This window comes from Eretmochelys imbricata, chromosome 1 (assembly GCF_965152235.1).
Source record: "Eretmochelys imbricata isolate rEreImb1 chromosome 1, rEreImb1.hap1, whole genome shotgun sequence".
NCBI classification, from domain to species: Eukaryota; Metazoa; Chordata; order Testudines; family Cheloniidae; genus Eretmochelys; species Eretmochelys imbricata.
Window position 1 is genome coordinate 287,153,954 of NC_135572.1, and position 16,188 is coordinate 287,170,141.

The 16,188-nt window shown below is 37.9% G+C and overlaps 1 protein-coding gene across 1 annotated transcript in view; it reads right to left on the reverse strand.

The window, feature by feature from the left end:
* The window catches only part of OTOGL (otogelin like), a 132,654-nt gene that overhangs the window by 114,489 nt on the left and 1,977 nt on the right, over positions 1–16,188 (reverse strand). Inside the window, exons 3-10 of the mRNA XM_077838230.1 lie at positions 15,735–15,783; positions 14,633–14,699; positions 12,729–12,827; positions 11,275–11,429; positions 9,707–9,828; positions 7,603–7,808; positions 3,806–3,933; positions 1,744–1,850 (exon numbers count right to left, since the gene is read on the reverse strand). Of these exons, the coding sequence (XP_077694356.1) occupies positions 1,744–1,850; positions 3,806–3,933; positions 7,603–7,808; positions 9,707–9,828; positions 11,275–11,429; positions 12,729–12,827; positions 14,633–14,699; positions 15,735–15,783 (933 nt within the window). The remainder of the gene's footprint in view (positions 1–1,743; positions 1,851–3,805; positions 3,934–7,602; positions 7,809–9,706; positions 9,829–11,274; positions 11,430–12,728; positions 12,828–14,632; positions 14,700–15,734; positions 15,784–16,188) is intronic.

Genomic DNA, 16,188 nt, shown 5'->3' on the forward strand with positions numbered 1-16,188 from the left:
TTTGCTCAGATATTCCAGGGACAGGAGTCAGAAATAGATTAGACAGTCAACTTCTCACTTTAAAAAAAACAGTAACAGATGTTCACTGTGAAGGACTTTGTAACAAAATAGACTTGTCATAACAAGACATCTATGGGATAGGCAAGGTTATAATATATAGTCTGGGGGGTTATTTGTCTTTCAGCACAAGATTAAGCTTACAAAATTAGTTGTTTTAAGACTATATCGCATTGTGTATGTGTTTTGGTGCTTTCAAGATACCTGTTACAAAGTCACCATTTCAAAACTCCACAGTGATTGGTCTCTCTCCAGTTTGCCTCATCTAATCCAATTAAATGAGTCTTAATAGAGTGACTTGGCATATAAACTACGGCACCAGAAGGAACTTCTTAAATTGACACTAACCTACAAGATGAGAGTTCCCTTTTATAAACAACATAAGCCTAAATTAATGAGATCCTGAGACACAGAAACTTTACTCAAAGTTTTGAATATTCACACCATTCACATCACACGTGTGAATGTTTTTTTTTTTAATCAAAGCCTCCTGCATATTGCCTTATTAACTCAATGCCATCCTGAAAGCTTGCTTTCCATTGTTCTCCATTGCAAACGAGAAGGTGCAATACGTCACTGAAATGTAAATAGGCATTACAAATAAAATTCAGATCCTGCCTGGCTTCTGCTCCCATTGAAGTCAATGGGAGTTTTTCCACTTGCTTTAGTGAAAACATTTTTAGATCCAAGGTCTTTCTTGCCTAATCATTTCCCTGCCATTGCAGGGGGGCCCCAGGCATTGGTTCATCTTGCTACTTCCTATTGTCTGTGTGTAACACAGAATAGTCTAGTCTCCTGTGTCTACTTTAGTCTAATTTCAGTTGTTGGGTTTAGTGTGCAGGTGTTTTGGTGGCCAGTGGTTTACAGGAGGTTAGATTAGATGATTGAGTGGTCCCTTCTGGTTTTAAACTCTATGACTCTAGTAAACCTGTATCTTGCTATCTCCATTGTAAAGCAAAAGAGAAAATCAAATACCAGTCATTTGTTACATATTGAAGTATAATGGAAGCAAGAGTTCCTTCAATTCATTGCACTGATCTCCTTCTGTACCCCATTTAAATAAATAAATAGGAAAGCAGAAAGTAAATAACTGATGACATGCACTTTGGCAAAGTAGTAAAAGATATCAACAAATAACATGGATAGTGATGTCACTAAGATTATTTGTTAGTAATATCATTGTTATTGAAAAAGCTGAGGTATATTGCTTTGTCAGTTATTCCATTTCCGTACACATGAGGGGAGAATCACTTCTAATGTAAATGATCTCACAAGGTCTAACAGAAACCAGCACTGTTGGAAATGCAGATGGTATTAGCAAACAAGACTTTAAAAAAAAAAAAAAAAAAGTGAAGTAGATGTTCCAGGGTTGAGACTCTGAAATTAAGGGAGAAATAATTGATTGAATTTATCCCTAGCATTAGAGGGTGCAACACTCATTGTTGTCTATGAGAGTAGCAACATCTTATGCCAGATTTGAATTTGACTCACTGTTTATTATGATTATAGCGACTATTGGGATTAAACAGAGAGACACTGGGAGGTGAGATTGGGGGAATGTGGAGAGGAAATTACTTTACTGAAATAAAATTGTACTGAAAAACTCCACTATTTAAAACCAGTCTGGCTATTGTTTAGTATTCCAAAGAATGAAAATAAATGTTTAAAGAACACCATCTTTCTTACCTGCAAAGGTCATTCATGCAGCTAGAAATATACGAATAAGGGTCTATGCTTTCATGACAGCTGAGAAAAGGAAACTGTAGGAGTATTTGGCATTTGAAGAATATGGCCTGTGCATTTTTTAAAAAAAATCAGGTAAATAACAGCGATCATATACTTCATGATACAAATATTATTCTTTGTACTTTTGTTTCCAAATACATGATACAATTGGGTATCCATTACATCCCTTTTAGAATGAGAAGATTCCCCCATTTTCTCCTATCTCCACTCTTTTGCCCATTATATCACAGTCCCTATTCTTCCCAGACCAGTTTTGGTTGGACTGAATTTCTTCTATAGCCCCTCAACGCTACAGCTAACCTGGCCAAAGTGACAAAAAGCATCCTCTTCCACCCACGAGCTGAGCATGTTTCCCCTGCAGTACTTTAAACTCCTCAGATAATAAAGGGGTAAGGCATCAGGGCTGGGAATTAAACCCACACTGCAATGTGGCAGTGAATAACCCTGTAAGTAGGCCAGTGGCAGATCCATTTAATCCATTGTTCTTTTAATTTCATCCTATACAGCTCTTCAAAAATTCTTATGAAAGGTTGCTACATTAATGACAGGCCTGATCTAAATCTTCTCATTCCCAATGTTTCAGTGTTTAGAGCCAGTGTTTTGCTTTGGACCAATCTCTTCTCTACATGCTTGATATACTCACTATATTTTTTCTGATTCTGATCTTATTTATGTTGTTCTCCCTCATGTTCTCTAACACTGCTGTAGTTCCATTGATAGCAGCGGAGTTAATCCTGATCTTCACTAGTGTGAGATCAGTATCAGGCACTTTGTGTGAAAGTCCTTTAGGAGTCTAAAGAGTCTCATGTATTATCAAGTTTCAGAGTAGCAGCCGTGTTAATCTGTATCCGTAAAAAGAAAAGGAGTACTTGTGGCACCTTAGAGACTAACAAATTTATTAGAGCATAAGCTTTCGTGAGCTGCAGCTCACTTCATCGGATGCGTACAGTGGAAAATATAGTGGGGAGATTTTATATACACAGAGAACATGAAACAATGGGTGTTACCATACAGACTGTAACAAGAGTGACCATGAAAGGTGAGCTATTACCAGCAGGAGAGCGGGGGGGCAAGGGTGGGAGAGGCTTTTGTAGTGATAATCAAGGTGGGTCATTTCCAGCACTTTACGTAAAAGAATAAATGGACACAAATCAGACGTCAAGAATTATAACATTCAAAAACCAGTCGGAGAATATTTCAATCTCTTTGGTCACTCGATTACAGACCTAAAAGTGGCAATTCTTCAACAAAAAAACTTCAAAAACAGACTCCAACGAGAGACTGCTGAATTGGAATTAATTTGCTAATTAGTATTGCTAATTAACTTCGTCTTGAATAAAGACTGGGAGTGGATGTGTCAGTACACAAAGTAAAACTATTTCCCCATGTTTATTTCCCCTCCTACAGTGCTGGAAATGGCCCACCTTGATTATCACTACAAAAGGTCCCGTCGTGTGTGTCGTCCCCCCACCCCCGCGCGCTCTCCTGCTGGTAATAGCTCACCTTTCATGGTCACTCTTGTTACAGTCTGTATGGTAACACTCATTGTTTCACGTTCTCGGTGTATATAAAATCTCCCCACTATATTTTCCACTGTATGCATCCGATGAAGTGAGCTGTAGCTCACGAAAACTTATGCTATAATAAATTTGTTATTCTCTAAGGTGCCACAAGTACTCCTTTTATTTTCATGTATTATCAATAAAGAACATGCAGATGACTATATTTCATTTCTTATGCACCTATATAACTGGTTAGAAAATATGATTTATTAAATGGGTGCCACAACGTTTGCCTTTTAAAATATTTTGTCTAATTTTAAGTCAATCATTCATGATTTTTTCATTTGTGTTGAATTTCAGGTCTGTGCAGAACCATAAGTATTTTGGTTTGGGAAGGGCTGGGCACTTTACTATAAAATGATTGGAAATACATAAAACAGGCTAGAGAAGGTGAATCACTATAACACATCCAATATGAAAATGTACACTGACCAACTTACCTCAGAGGACTCTGTGTCAGTCGAGCATGGACTAGAAAAATCTGAGGCAGTAGTCACACAAATTGCATCATCTGGGGTTTGTACAGACCAACTGTTTGCAAATACAGCAATGTCTTCTGTATATTCACCTACTTCAGAAAAACATCAAACAGAATCATTTTCCACAAGAACAAAGGTTTTTCTGTCAACACAAAAGCCGAGGAACCTCTCGAATGAAACATTAGAATTATTTTCCGAACAATTTAAATGTACTTACTATAAGATATATTCAATTATTAGTTTGGGATCTTTGCAAAATTATTTTAAATTTCAGTTCACCTTTTATGCCGTATTTAAATTCTAAAATGAATTAACAGGAAATGTCTAGTTTTTCAGGAAATATGGTTGTGGTAACTTCATAAGGAGTCAAAGGCAGATTTCTTACTATGAGGATTTGTTTGTTTTTGGCACTTCTTTAATACATTTTATTTAAGGATCTCTCTATATATTTTGGGGACAGTGGGTATAATAATCTCTCCTGTCCCTCACCCGCCCCCTCAAAAAAAAATCCTACCAAAACAAAACACTGCACTACATACACAACTCCCCCTTTGAGAGAAGATGAGAGAAAGAACAAACCACATGTGACAGAAGCTAGTCACATCACTTAAAGCACTGCTGGAAGGTACCAGAGACTATGGTGAAGAGGGAGACATAAGAACCAGTATATAATAGAACAGCATTCCACAGCTAAGGAAACAGATGCTCAAGGCCAAGCAACAAATCAAGGTCAGAGGGAAGAGACCCCAGGTTTTCTGATTCCCGTTGTCCTGCTCTAAGCACTGCATACCACATTTACTTCAAGTTCTTAAATGTGCAAAAAGACTGAAACAGGTGCATTTCCTCTACCTTGTGGGACACAGCAGCAGTTGATACCAATACCAATCAATAGGTCAGAAGCCAGGGATACTAAAATGAGATGCATCTACAATTCCCTTTATCAAAGTCTGTGTACATTGCCTCCAGATTAAATCAGCTCAGGACACACAAGATATTGGATTAAAGTCCCTAAGTCAAAATTCAGAGCAGGTCAGAACATTTCTGACAAAATTAAATTGTGTCAAAATATGCTGTTTGAGCAAAGCAGAAATGTTTTGTGGAGACATATTGATTTTGACAAAGTTTTCTTCACCAATGTTTCTTTGATCACTGAGGCTCTCTGGTCACTTCCAACCAGAGAGAGAGACGCTCACAATTTATATAGCCTGGGGTCTCGACAATGGCCTGGGATGTGGGAGAATCTGATGGAGGTAAAGCAGGGACATAAACATAGTTCTCCTACATGCCAGGCCAGTGTCCTCTGACTCAGGCTATAGAATGAGTCTCTAGCTCTCTGGTCAGAAGAGATCCAGTCTCTGAGTCTCAATCTCTTTACTTCCTCTCCCACTTCCACCTCGCACACAAGCTCTGTACCTAGAAAACCTTCCTGAATCAAACAGCCCAGGGTTATACTCCAAAAAAAGACATTCTGACAAATTCTGGTTTATATTCAACATTCTAAAAGCTTTGCTTTTGTTCCAGTGATGAACAAAACCAAATTTTGAAACCTCAAAAGTTGCTGTTAACTAGAATTGTCCTCCTCTGGGCAGATCTATCAAAATGAGTAAGGTGTCATATAAAGCAAAACAAAAACAAAAAACAAACAAAAAAAGCCCCAGTAACAACAAAGAGATGGTGTTTAAAGTGGCCATTAAGAAAAAGAAACAAAAAACAGAATAAGATTCTGCTACTATTTTTTAAGTATTCAGAATCTGTAGCATGCCTTTCAATTTCTCTCATTTTTTTGTTTGGGGAATCCCCATCTGGATTCATTTTTGTATCTTGAATAGTTTTAGGATTGTAGCATTGTCCCATTTTTCCACTTGTCCCACTGTATTTAGCAGTTTATCATTACTATCATTAGAAATGTTGAATTCTTAAATTTACTTTCTACTACTACTTTGGTAGATTGTGAGGTATGTCTAATGCCCCAGCAACACTACAGCCATAACCAAGTCAGGGACCTCATTGCAACTGTGTCCAAGACTTTAGTCCACTTTCAGAGACCCTACAATTCTGAACTGCATTGCCATATTGGAAGACAGTCATGTCGACAACAGATCCCCAGATCTGGTTCTAGCTGTAGTGTAGCTGGGGCCAATGAGAGTAATCAGTCTGCAGACTACAAAGAACAGTTCACCTTACACTGCTGGTGTATGGAAATACCATAAAGGATTGATGAGAGTTGGAAACATTTAGACTGAGTTGCAATTTATAAGTATTATAAACCCACCACATCTTATTCTTGTGAAAAATATCACAACAGATTGCTTCTCGTTTGCACACACAGTGTCAGGGTGCAGTGTTATAAACTCAGTTCAGGTTTAATTTTTAATGTGATCCATAACTCTCTGACTTCTAAAAAACAGGAATTCTGCCACTACAGATGCCAGATTATAGTGCCATTAGAAATGTGTAATGTTGAAAGTGGAGACAAAAAGCAGTGTTTTATGATAAACAGTAAACTAGAGAGACATTGAAACTACATTTTTAACTCTGTGTGAATCAATGATTTTTTAAAATAATCATTAGTTTTAACTGGCCAGATAATGTACGATGCTTTGGTACGCGGACGTCAAATGTCTGGAACAAAACAAACAGTACCATGTCACTGAATAACTGGAGGCTGATACATGCACTGAGGAGGGGATACAATCAGTTTCTACTGGGCAGAAAATAAGGCTATGCGCACACACATAAACACAGCAAACTGCTTCTCACTCTCCTGGCACAATAAATAGTACCCGGCTATCACCCAAGAGAGATATGGAAAGAGGGAGAAAAATCAGGGTACTATTGAGATAAAACTTGTGATTTAAAAAAATAGCCAATGTGAGAAACTAAACTCTCCCTGTAGTTTGTTGTAGTGGTTAAATACCATTATTACTTTTACTTATATCAGGGATTGTTTGGGAGAAACTGCTCCTCTCGTGTTCCCAACCTTCCTCCTCTTGTTTCACCAGCTGCGAGCTGGTGTCTGCTCTAAACAAAGGCAGCATAGAACTCTTTTCACTTGGGTGTGTGTAAAATATTATCTACAGTAGACAATGGCCAATATAAAGTGTTGCCTAGAGAAAATACTATTCAGTTGAGGAGAAAAGCTCTTAACTTTCTCCAGCTCTGGCACCATTGCTGAAATCAACAGCACAACCTCGCTCTCTCAGATGGACTACAGTGATGCCATTGGATTATTCATCTTCTTAAAATGTACCATCTGCCCCCACAGCAAAGTATATTAATAAAGGTGTAACAATGGGAAAAAAATAAACTTCCTCAACAAGGTTTTTCAACTTTCTGTATTTTACCAACCAATAAAACAGCAACATATTATTTAAAATAACTATGTAGATCCATGTGCTGAGCCACTGCCCTTTCCAAATATTAATTTGGGTGGGGTTTTTTTACATCATTTTGTTTTCACAAAAACAATAGTATTTTGGTCATTAAAAAAGTATGTTTATCAATTAAATTAAGCATATGCTTAAGTGTTTTGCTGAACAGGAAAGGACTTAAGCATATACTTAAATGTTTTGTTGAATTAGCCCTACTCCTTAAAATTTATGACTGGGGAAAGTGGAGCAGACCCTATATAGTCTACTCAAATGGCCTGAAAATAAATTAAAATGGATAATAGACACAACCTTTTAGAGCACATCCTCATATTTATAAGACAACAGGACCACAGAATCTGTTTTTTTACAAAGGATCTCTTCACTTACTATTTTGTATTATCAGATCATCAGATTTATTGCCATTATAATTTCCACACAGGCCACAAGGTTTCCCTTTATGTTCTTCTGTCAGTTTAATATAAATACCAGTGCTTCCATCCCAAGCAAGAGAAAAACCAAAGGTAGTTTTCACCAGAATATAGTCGGCCAGCCTCTCAATGAAAACATTTCCAATTGTCTGAGGCAATGTCAATCTGGAAAAACAGAATAACCCATTTTAAACATGACAAGTGAGGCTAGAACTAGAAGAAGACTACATAAAATGTCACCTAACTCATCAGATCTCTTCCCCATGTGACCTGAAGGTCTGTTTACTTTTCTGTCAAAAATACGTTTTCAGTATCTGTCACTCCTCTTACTTTGAGCAATCAGTTCAGTGAAATGGATTATTTTCTGGCACATACACAATCAATATAGAATTGATGCGTAAACCAGAAAGAACCCATCTTGACTTTCAAATCCCACAGTGCATTTGCAGCACTGCTGTGTTAGGAAAGACATGTTTTTACTTGTAAACTGAATAGTTTTGACATGGAGTCATTGACAGAGACATTAAGCATGGGACCCATTAAGTCATTTATACAGTTCCTTTTTAGAGTCTAACTGCACTTTTAATTCATTTGTAAACAGAAGAAGCAACAGGTAGATGTGCCCAAAAACTTTTTAAAATATCAGTAAATGACAGGGTAATTTGGAGCCATATCCTTCAAGTTTTCAATACAGACAACTCCCTTTGAAGCCAATAACATTCTGTGCATTGAACATGTGTAGAATAAGACCCTTGCTATTCAAACCAAAGATTAAATAGCACCGAAAATATTATTAGCCATTTACAGTATATCCTCCAACATGGCTGTAGCTCTGTCCAGTAAATGGGGACAGCTATGTTTGGATTTCCATCAGACTCTAGTATTGCAGAATCACTGTCTTCAAAGGTTGCTGCTTTTGGGATTAATGGCAATATCCTTGTAGCTACCAGGTGTAGCAACTCAGATGTGAGAACACCAGATCTACTCACACTTATATCTGATACGAAGAAGGGTATACCAGGTAGAGTTCAGGGGTTGGCGTATCTCAAACACTATTTTGGGTCTCAAAATGGTAATGCATAAGGAACTTAAGGACCCTGATGAACTCAATTTGGGCTTCTCTACAATGGGGCAATGCACTCAGCCTGGACAGTGACTGACTCTCATGTTTTAAATAATATCAGGGTTGACCAAGGTTTAACCAAGACTAGCTAACACCATTTTAAAAAAGAAATCCAATAGTTAACTAATAACACCACGCATTTTCCCAGTGTAGAAAAACTCTTTCAGTCAAGGGACAGACGTGAAGAATCAGAAATCAGATGCCTTGTACAGGCCGACCACTGAAAATAGCAAAGGTAACAGGCTAACTCAGACAGGTGTGAATGAACAACTTGCTAAACATTTCAATAGAGTTAAGTTCCTTTAATCAAATCTGAATTTGACTTATAATTATTAACCTCTGTGTCTTACCGTATGACCTCTGAGGGTATGTCTTCACTGCAGAGTTATTCCAAACTCTTACCTGGTATTGCCCCTAGTCCCTATCCCATCCACACACAAAAACCTCTCCCCTGAGTTTAGTGGTACTTTCAACCCAGGCTAGCTGGCGTGGCTATGGGTGTAGATTAGAGCGTAGGCTCCACTTTCACTCAGGCTGGTAACTAGCCCAGTTTGCAGTGAGGATGCAGGATAAATCACTCAAGTGCCTTCCCACAATTCCTCCCTCTGCACTCAGAAGGACAGACAAAGTTCTCCCACAATTCAATAGGGAAAAATTCAGAGTGTAGCTGCAGCACAAAGAACCATGGGATATGCCTCCCAGAAGTCATAGTGACATACAATGGTGAATGTAGCACCAATGAGGACACAATACCTCAAGCAGAACCTTTGCAGTGTGGCTGCTCACGTCTTGGCTAGGCTAACCGGGGCACTCAGAACCAGGTGTAGATCACTGGGAATAACTATGTAGCACAGCTAGATTTGGTGAAAGAATCATAACTTCCTAATGCCAATACTTCATTTCTGTGATAAGATGTTCCAGAAACAGTCAGTTCATTTACCTGATTGATTCTTTTTTTACTTCTTGTCCCACAATAACTATTTCTTCCTGGCTTGCAAAAAATAAGCTGATTGACCGCAGACAAGAATACACCGAACCATCACACTGGGGACTGTTATGGACCTTGAAAGGAGAAAAACACACAGATGCATTAACACCAAATGTGGTTTTCTGCTCAATATTTACATACAACTCTTAATAAATTTACACATATAATCTTTTACATATCTACACACCTCTCACTGAAGGACCCCAAAGAACTTTAGAAATAAATATTTAAACAATACAAGGGCTTACTAATACAGGTATATACATGGTTAGAAGACCACTTTGCCCTCCGCTAACTTTTTAACAGCACCCGGCATCATTGCACAGTAGCTTAAGACAGAAAAAAGAACTGGAATATTTTGTCCAGTTGAAACTGCAGAGAATTTAATTTAGGAAGAATATAATTACCTAGTTATGGGTTTGGTACATATCTTATGAAAAGTGCGAGTGGGCCTTTACTGCCCAAAGGTACGTATCCTCTGGGAGATGGGACCTCCAGCAACACAATAGCCCCAGCACCATATGGCCACTCTCAATATTGACCTAGAAAAAACACTAGCATCTATTGAATCATCAGCATGGCTTCCTGCAGAAAGTAGGGGGTTTTTTGGAGGTGTTCCATCCAAGTATTGATTCTGCTTGGTCCCTCTTGGTTTGAGAGTTCTGGCAGGACAGTGTCAACAACTTATACCAGCAACAAAATGCTTTTGCCAGCACAGAAATGTCATCAAAAAATAATAATCACCCCTCTAACTGACATTACTGTACCAACACAAGTTTTTTCATGTAGTCCTGCCCAAGGTAGATATGCAGACCCAAAAAACTCTAACATATTCTCTAGCATAAAAGTTTAGCTCAGTGAACATCTCCTCTCCTAATCAATTTCTCCTAACCTCTTTTCAAATCTTTACACCAGGGATATCTGGCAGCCTCTTTGATATGAAATCTTATGTGGTCATCTATGCCTAAAACTAGTCCAGTCCACCTGTCCTGGTCAAACCACATTTAACGTAAGTGGAATCTCTATATTTCACAAAACCTCCTCAATTCACATTTGTCTCTATAACTACTACTTGCAGTTTTACTAATGTGTCATGGAAACAATTTCTTTATCACAGTTATCAGAGTTACTATCTTTGGAATATTACCAGTCTTAACCTCATTTGTATGTAACAAATGATGCTATTCAACGTTTGACATCAGAGCACTGATCACTAACATTAAATGATTCAATCTGGGGCTAATGAAAGAGACAGTAAACTGTTTTGAAGTCAGGAGTAAATTTCTCCATGTTTGCCTAAAGAGATCATTTTATAATACAGTTTACTTTATATTTCAGAGATTTGTTATTGCATTTGTACTTACAGAATTTTTGATCAGCACATTCTATAAATCTAAAAAGGAAATAAACTACCTTTTGATCCATTTACTGTCTCTGTTCTTTTTGTTATGCTATAACACAAGTTCTATGTTATATCAATATTTTGCATTTCATTTCAAAATCCATATTCACACACTTACCCATACAGTGTACTGAGGTTCCGGAGCACTACAATCTTTTGCAAAAATGTAGGAACAATTTCCCGGAAAATAATAGTAGATGCCATCAAATGTTTCAAAGTGATACTGCCCCCATGATTTGCAAATTCCATCTCGATCCTTACCATCATTAGGTACTGGGGAGAATAAATAAGATGAGCTTATAAAAAGCAAAATAACAAAAAAAGTACACAAGTGTCAGGGACATGTACAAAAATAAGATATTACATGCATAGTAGATAAGCATACATCAGCACAGAAGCTAGTTTTATTTATCATTCAAGAAATGAGATTAAGACAAGTTTTAAAACTCTTAAGGGGGAACTGTGGACCAACAAAGCCAATGGAAATGTTGCCATTGATGTCAATGGAGCCTGGATTTCACCTTTAAATTATAACTAGGAATGGACCAATGAGTAGAGCTGGGCAAAAATTTTGGACCCAAACGTTTTTTTAATGTAAAAAGGCAGATTCAATGAATCATTTCATGAATTCATGTTGATGTCACCAATTTGTTGGGGGGCGGGGGGAATCAAAACTTTTTATTTTGATATTTTTAAACTAAACAGTATGATTTTTTCATTTTGAAACATTTTGTTTTGAAATTTTCTTTAATTTTGGTTTTAAAATTTAAATAGATCTGAAAATGGTTGAAATTGAAACGTTTTATTTCAAATAAAACATTTTGTTTAACACAAAATGAGTTTTGTTCTCAACTTGTTGAAATTGCCAGTGAACCAAAAAAAATCCATTATCCACAAACTCTACAAAGGAGAGGATGATCATATCATATTAGGTTTAGGTCAGTGTTTGGTGTATGGGCTCAGGGTGAACCAAGGCTAAGACTTTGGTTCAGTTTCAACAGCTGCTTTGGCCTACAGTCTCAGCTGACGAAAGTCAGTGCAGCTCCACTGAATTCAATGGAGCTACATTGGTTGACACCAGCTGAGGTTCTAGTCCTGACCTTAGAAAGTCCCTCCATGGCTGCTGTTGCATATATTCTACAGAGTCTGAGGAATCAAGATAGGGACTAACAACTTCTACCCCAATTCTACTACCAATAGATTGAACCTGCCAAAACTTTTCCCATTAAAATATCTGAACATCCTGTCTTCAGAATGGGCAATAGGGCACTGTAAGTGGAAGTGCAATGATACTTTTGGTGACACATTTAAGTAAGTAAAAGCAGATATGGTCCATTATGATGCACTGGGATACTATTACAGGTATTAATAAAATTCAGGAACATCTGATCCTCTTCTGTACTCCCATATCTCACTCTGAAATACAGCATTTGAGCCAGCCTCCTTTTAGAATTACAGCTTGATTATAAGGCAATTGCAAAAGTGCTCTGAACAGGTATTATTTGAACAAATTCATCCCTAAATCTCACTCTAATCTGAAACTCAATTCCGTTGCCGATTCCTGAAACTTACCAATTTGGCACCTTTCACCATGAGCCTGAAACATCTGACAGTCACATACACCCGCCTCTGTACAAACTGCTCCATTAAGGCATTCTTGAGAACAAAAGCCTGAAAGAAAACATACCAGCCTTCTAGTATGCACTGAATTTTATCAACATGCTGAATAATTTGGATGAAATCTTTCTATTAACTAAAATAGAACCAGTTATTACCTAAAAAGTTAACCAACAGCATTCTTAGTTTCAATGTTTATTTCATTTCATATTTTTATTGTTTGGTAAGAAGATAGTTTGAAGATTTGTAAACTAACAAGAGAGCAAAGGTCAGCCTCCTCCGAGTAACTAAAAGATCAAGTTCCCACATAAAGAAACAAAATCCCAGTAGTCTTGCAATAGAAATATACAAGGGGCATATTATACTCATTGACTGAGTTCAGCACAAACTGTACATCTGCTTAGCTCCTCCTTATTTATAAAGGTTCAAGTGAAAGGTATATTGAGGCTATAAATCCCTATGAATATAAAATTTTACATAGCCAAAAACAACCACTACCAACCATCCCCTTATGCTAAAAAAGATCAGTTAAAATTATTATTTCTGTTTGAACAGTTGAAATTTGTCATGAACTTAAAATTGCATGAGAATTAGTTGTTTTCTATTCCAGTTAATTTAGCAATTTTCTAAAATGATAAACTTTTTAATGAAAGTAAGTGTATAATATGCAACCGTTCAAAAAACCTAGACCTGATACTTTTCCCATTGGTCTTATTAAGAGAGATGCATCGAAAACAAAACACCACATCTGAGCGTCCCAAATTTGGAAGATGGCGCAGGGTGGGAGTGGGGGCGAGAGGAAATCAGAATTTTGCAGGTAGATGCTTTCTGTATAATGAGCCAAACTAAAACCCTGGATCCAAATATCTTTGAAGCTGGCAGGGTTAAAAATCCTCCTCTGGATTTTGCAGCTGGGGAACATCTTTACTTATGTTTTTTCTACTGCAAAAAGCAACACAAACAGGGCTAAAAAACATCATATACCCAGCCTCAGAGAATCCATGGTAAAGCTCCTAATGACCAAAACGGGAACTGAATTGAACCATTGAAGTAAAACCATACAAAGTAGTCAGCCTTGCCCCACAATTTTAATCTTAATTGTAAAATGTCCTTTTTAAGGCAGCACATAGACTTTATCTTTGTATTCTTTCCATATTAAAGTTATTTTTCAAATACTTATGAATACAAATACCATTTGAAAATATAGACCAGGCAGAGAATACTATCTCGTTCCCCCATTTCACTTGCAAGGAAATGCTTTTAAAACTAACAACACTAGATGCACCATGATTTGTATTCATTGATATGAAAGAAACCAAAAACTCCATCTTGTCTTAAGAAAGTGTCAGTGTTCAGTCCATTTGATCATTTTTGCATGCTGGATGCTAGATAACAGTGATGGGAATGGATCATCTGTGAAACCCCTCAATTCACTCTGAACAAACTGAAGAGTTTGGTTGACACTTAGAATCTTCTAAAAGAGGCTTTAGGTTGGTCTTCCATGGACAACTGCTATTATCAATCCCGCTCAGCATACCTACTCAACCTGACAAGGCCCAAAAGTGACACACAAGAAAACTGGGAGTGGAAATAACTGTAAAGCAATGAAGGATTTGTTTCATTAGGTGCTTGGGTGCCACATTAACAGGTACATTAGAAACTGGTTGTTTTTAAATCTGTGATTTAGCAAGTCAGAAGTACAAGTTTCCATAACAAAATTAGATAGCACTGGGTTTTGCATGGGAGGTAAATACTATCAAAAGTTATACAATCTCTGGTAACAGGGGATAGTTGATGGGTAGATGGCATTTTACTGAAATCCTTTCAAACAGGTAGTGAATTACTAACATGGTACTGACCTTCTGATGGACTTTGACCCTGAGTAAGGTCCCCATGAAGGTGAGGCCCAGCAGAATCTGTTCCAGTCTATCCGAGAAACAAAAAAGCAAAACCAGAGTGTTAATACTTCATAAATGGTCTGACTAATTCAATTCTAGGGATTTTGCAGGACAATTAGGATAGGACAATTACTTTAATACATAAAATGATCTTGCATGTACACAGAGCTTTTGATTCAAGAGAATCCCAAAGCACTTTGTAAACACTAGGTAAAATTGTAAACCACATGTAAGGAATTACTTTCTCCATCACAGCGATCCCTGGGGTGGAACACAGCAACAGAGATATCAGAAGAAGGACAAGGAGTATAGCTCACTGAGATACTAGCACAAGACAAGCCATCTGTCCCAAGCAGGCACTCAGCACTTTATGTGGTTTCCTAGCATCCCAGATTCTAACCTCCACACTCCGGGGGGAGAGGGAGGGTGCCCCTCTGCCCGTGAACAAGTTGCTTCCTCCAGGACTGGCAAATGGTGGTAATTTGTAGGGGTTTGTGTCTCTCACTGACGCACAACAAAATCCTAGTGCATAGAAGAGTGAGAGACTTTAAAACTAACCTTAAACTCATCCCAGATGGAATAATTGTCAGGTCTGCTCCCTGACCTCCTACCTCCCTGAGTTATCTTAACAGCAATGGAACTGCAGAATGGTCTTCGGAGGCACAGGCTCTGCCCTGGGAACCTGCTGCACAGCTCAGGAGCGTTGTCGCAATAACAACACTATTTGCAAAATTGTTCGGCTATGGTTTCATTATTGTGCTTTTCACCAAACAGCCACTCCCAAGTTTCTGTTTGCTCTCACAAAAGATTTAACAAAGACCCTTCCTCCCCCGACCCCTGGTGTGTTAGGCTGGGCAATTCATGAAGCATTTTGCTAAGAATGAATGAGGCTGTGGATTTAAGTTTGACGAAAGCAGGTATGGAAAAGCTTCTCCTCCTCATCCCTGTCTTGTTATTACCATTTCCATTCTCCTTTACAAAGACCTCATTGTGACAACAGCAAAGCCCCATTGAGGAAAGGAGGGGGATTTTTGACCCTCTTTCTTTCTGTGGTATAACCTACCTCAGCTGCTAAGAGATCTCTTTTCTGTCGAGTTGCATTAAACTGGTTTCTGGAAGAAAACAAAAAGGATCTTGTATAATCAAAGGTCCCTGAGCAACCTGAATAAGTGGTTCCCTAGGGAGAGGTGTTTCTCTCTGATTTCCAGCACATTATCAAAGAGGTCTTTCTTGGGTTAACATTTAAAAAGGTGACTTTTTTCTTTTCATAGTCTCATTTTACAAAATTCAAGAGTGCTTAGACCTCTGCTCTCAAACACAGGCTACTTGTTCAAGAGGGTACCTGGTATTTATGGGGGAGGGGAGATAAGCAAATTGGGCTTATAATATGGGACACAAAATAGTGTAGCTCTTTCATTAGGTGCCTGAATAGTACACGTGTTGTTGAGGTGCACCAGTGCTATTTGTATGTGCAGTGGTCGTGGTGTTAAAAGTGTAAGGTTACCTTCCAGCGGTAA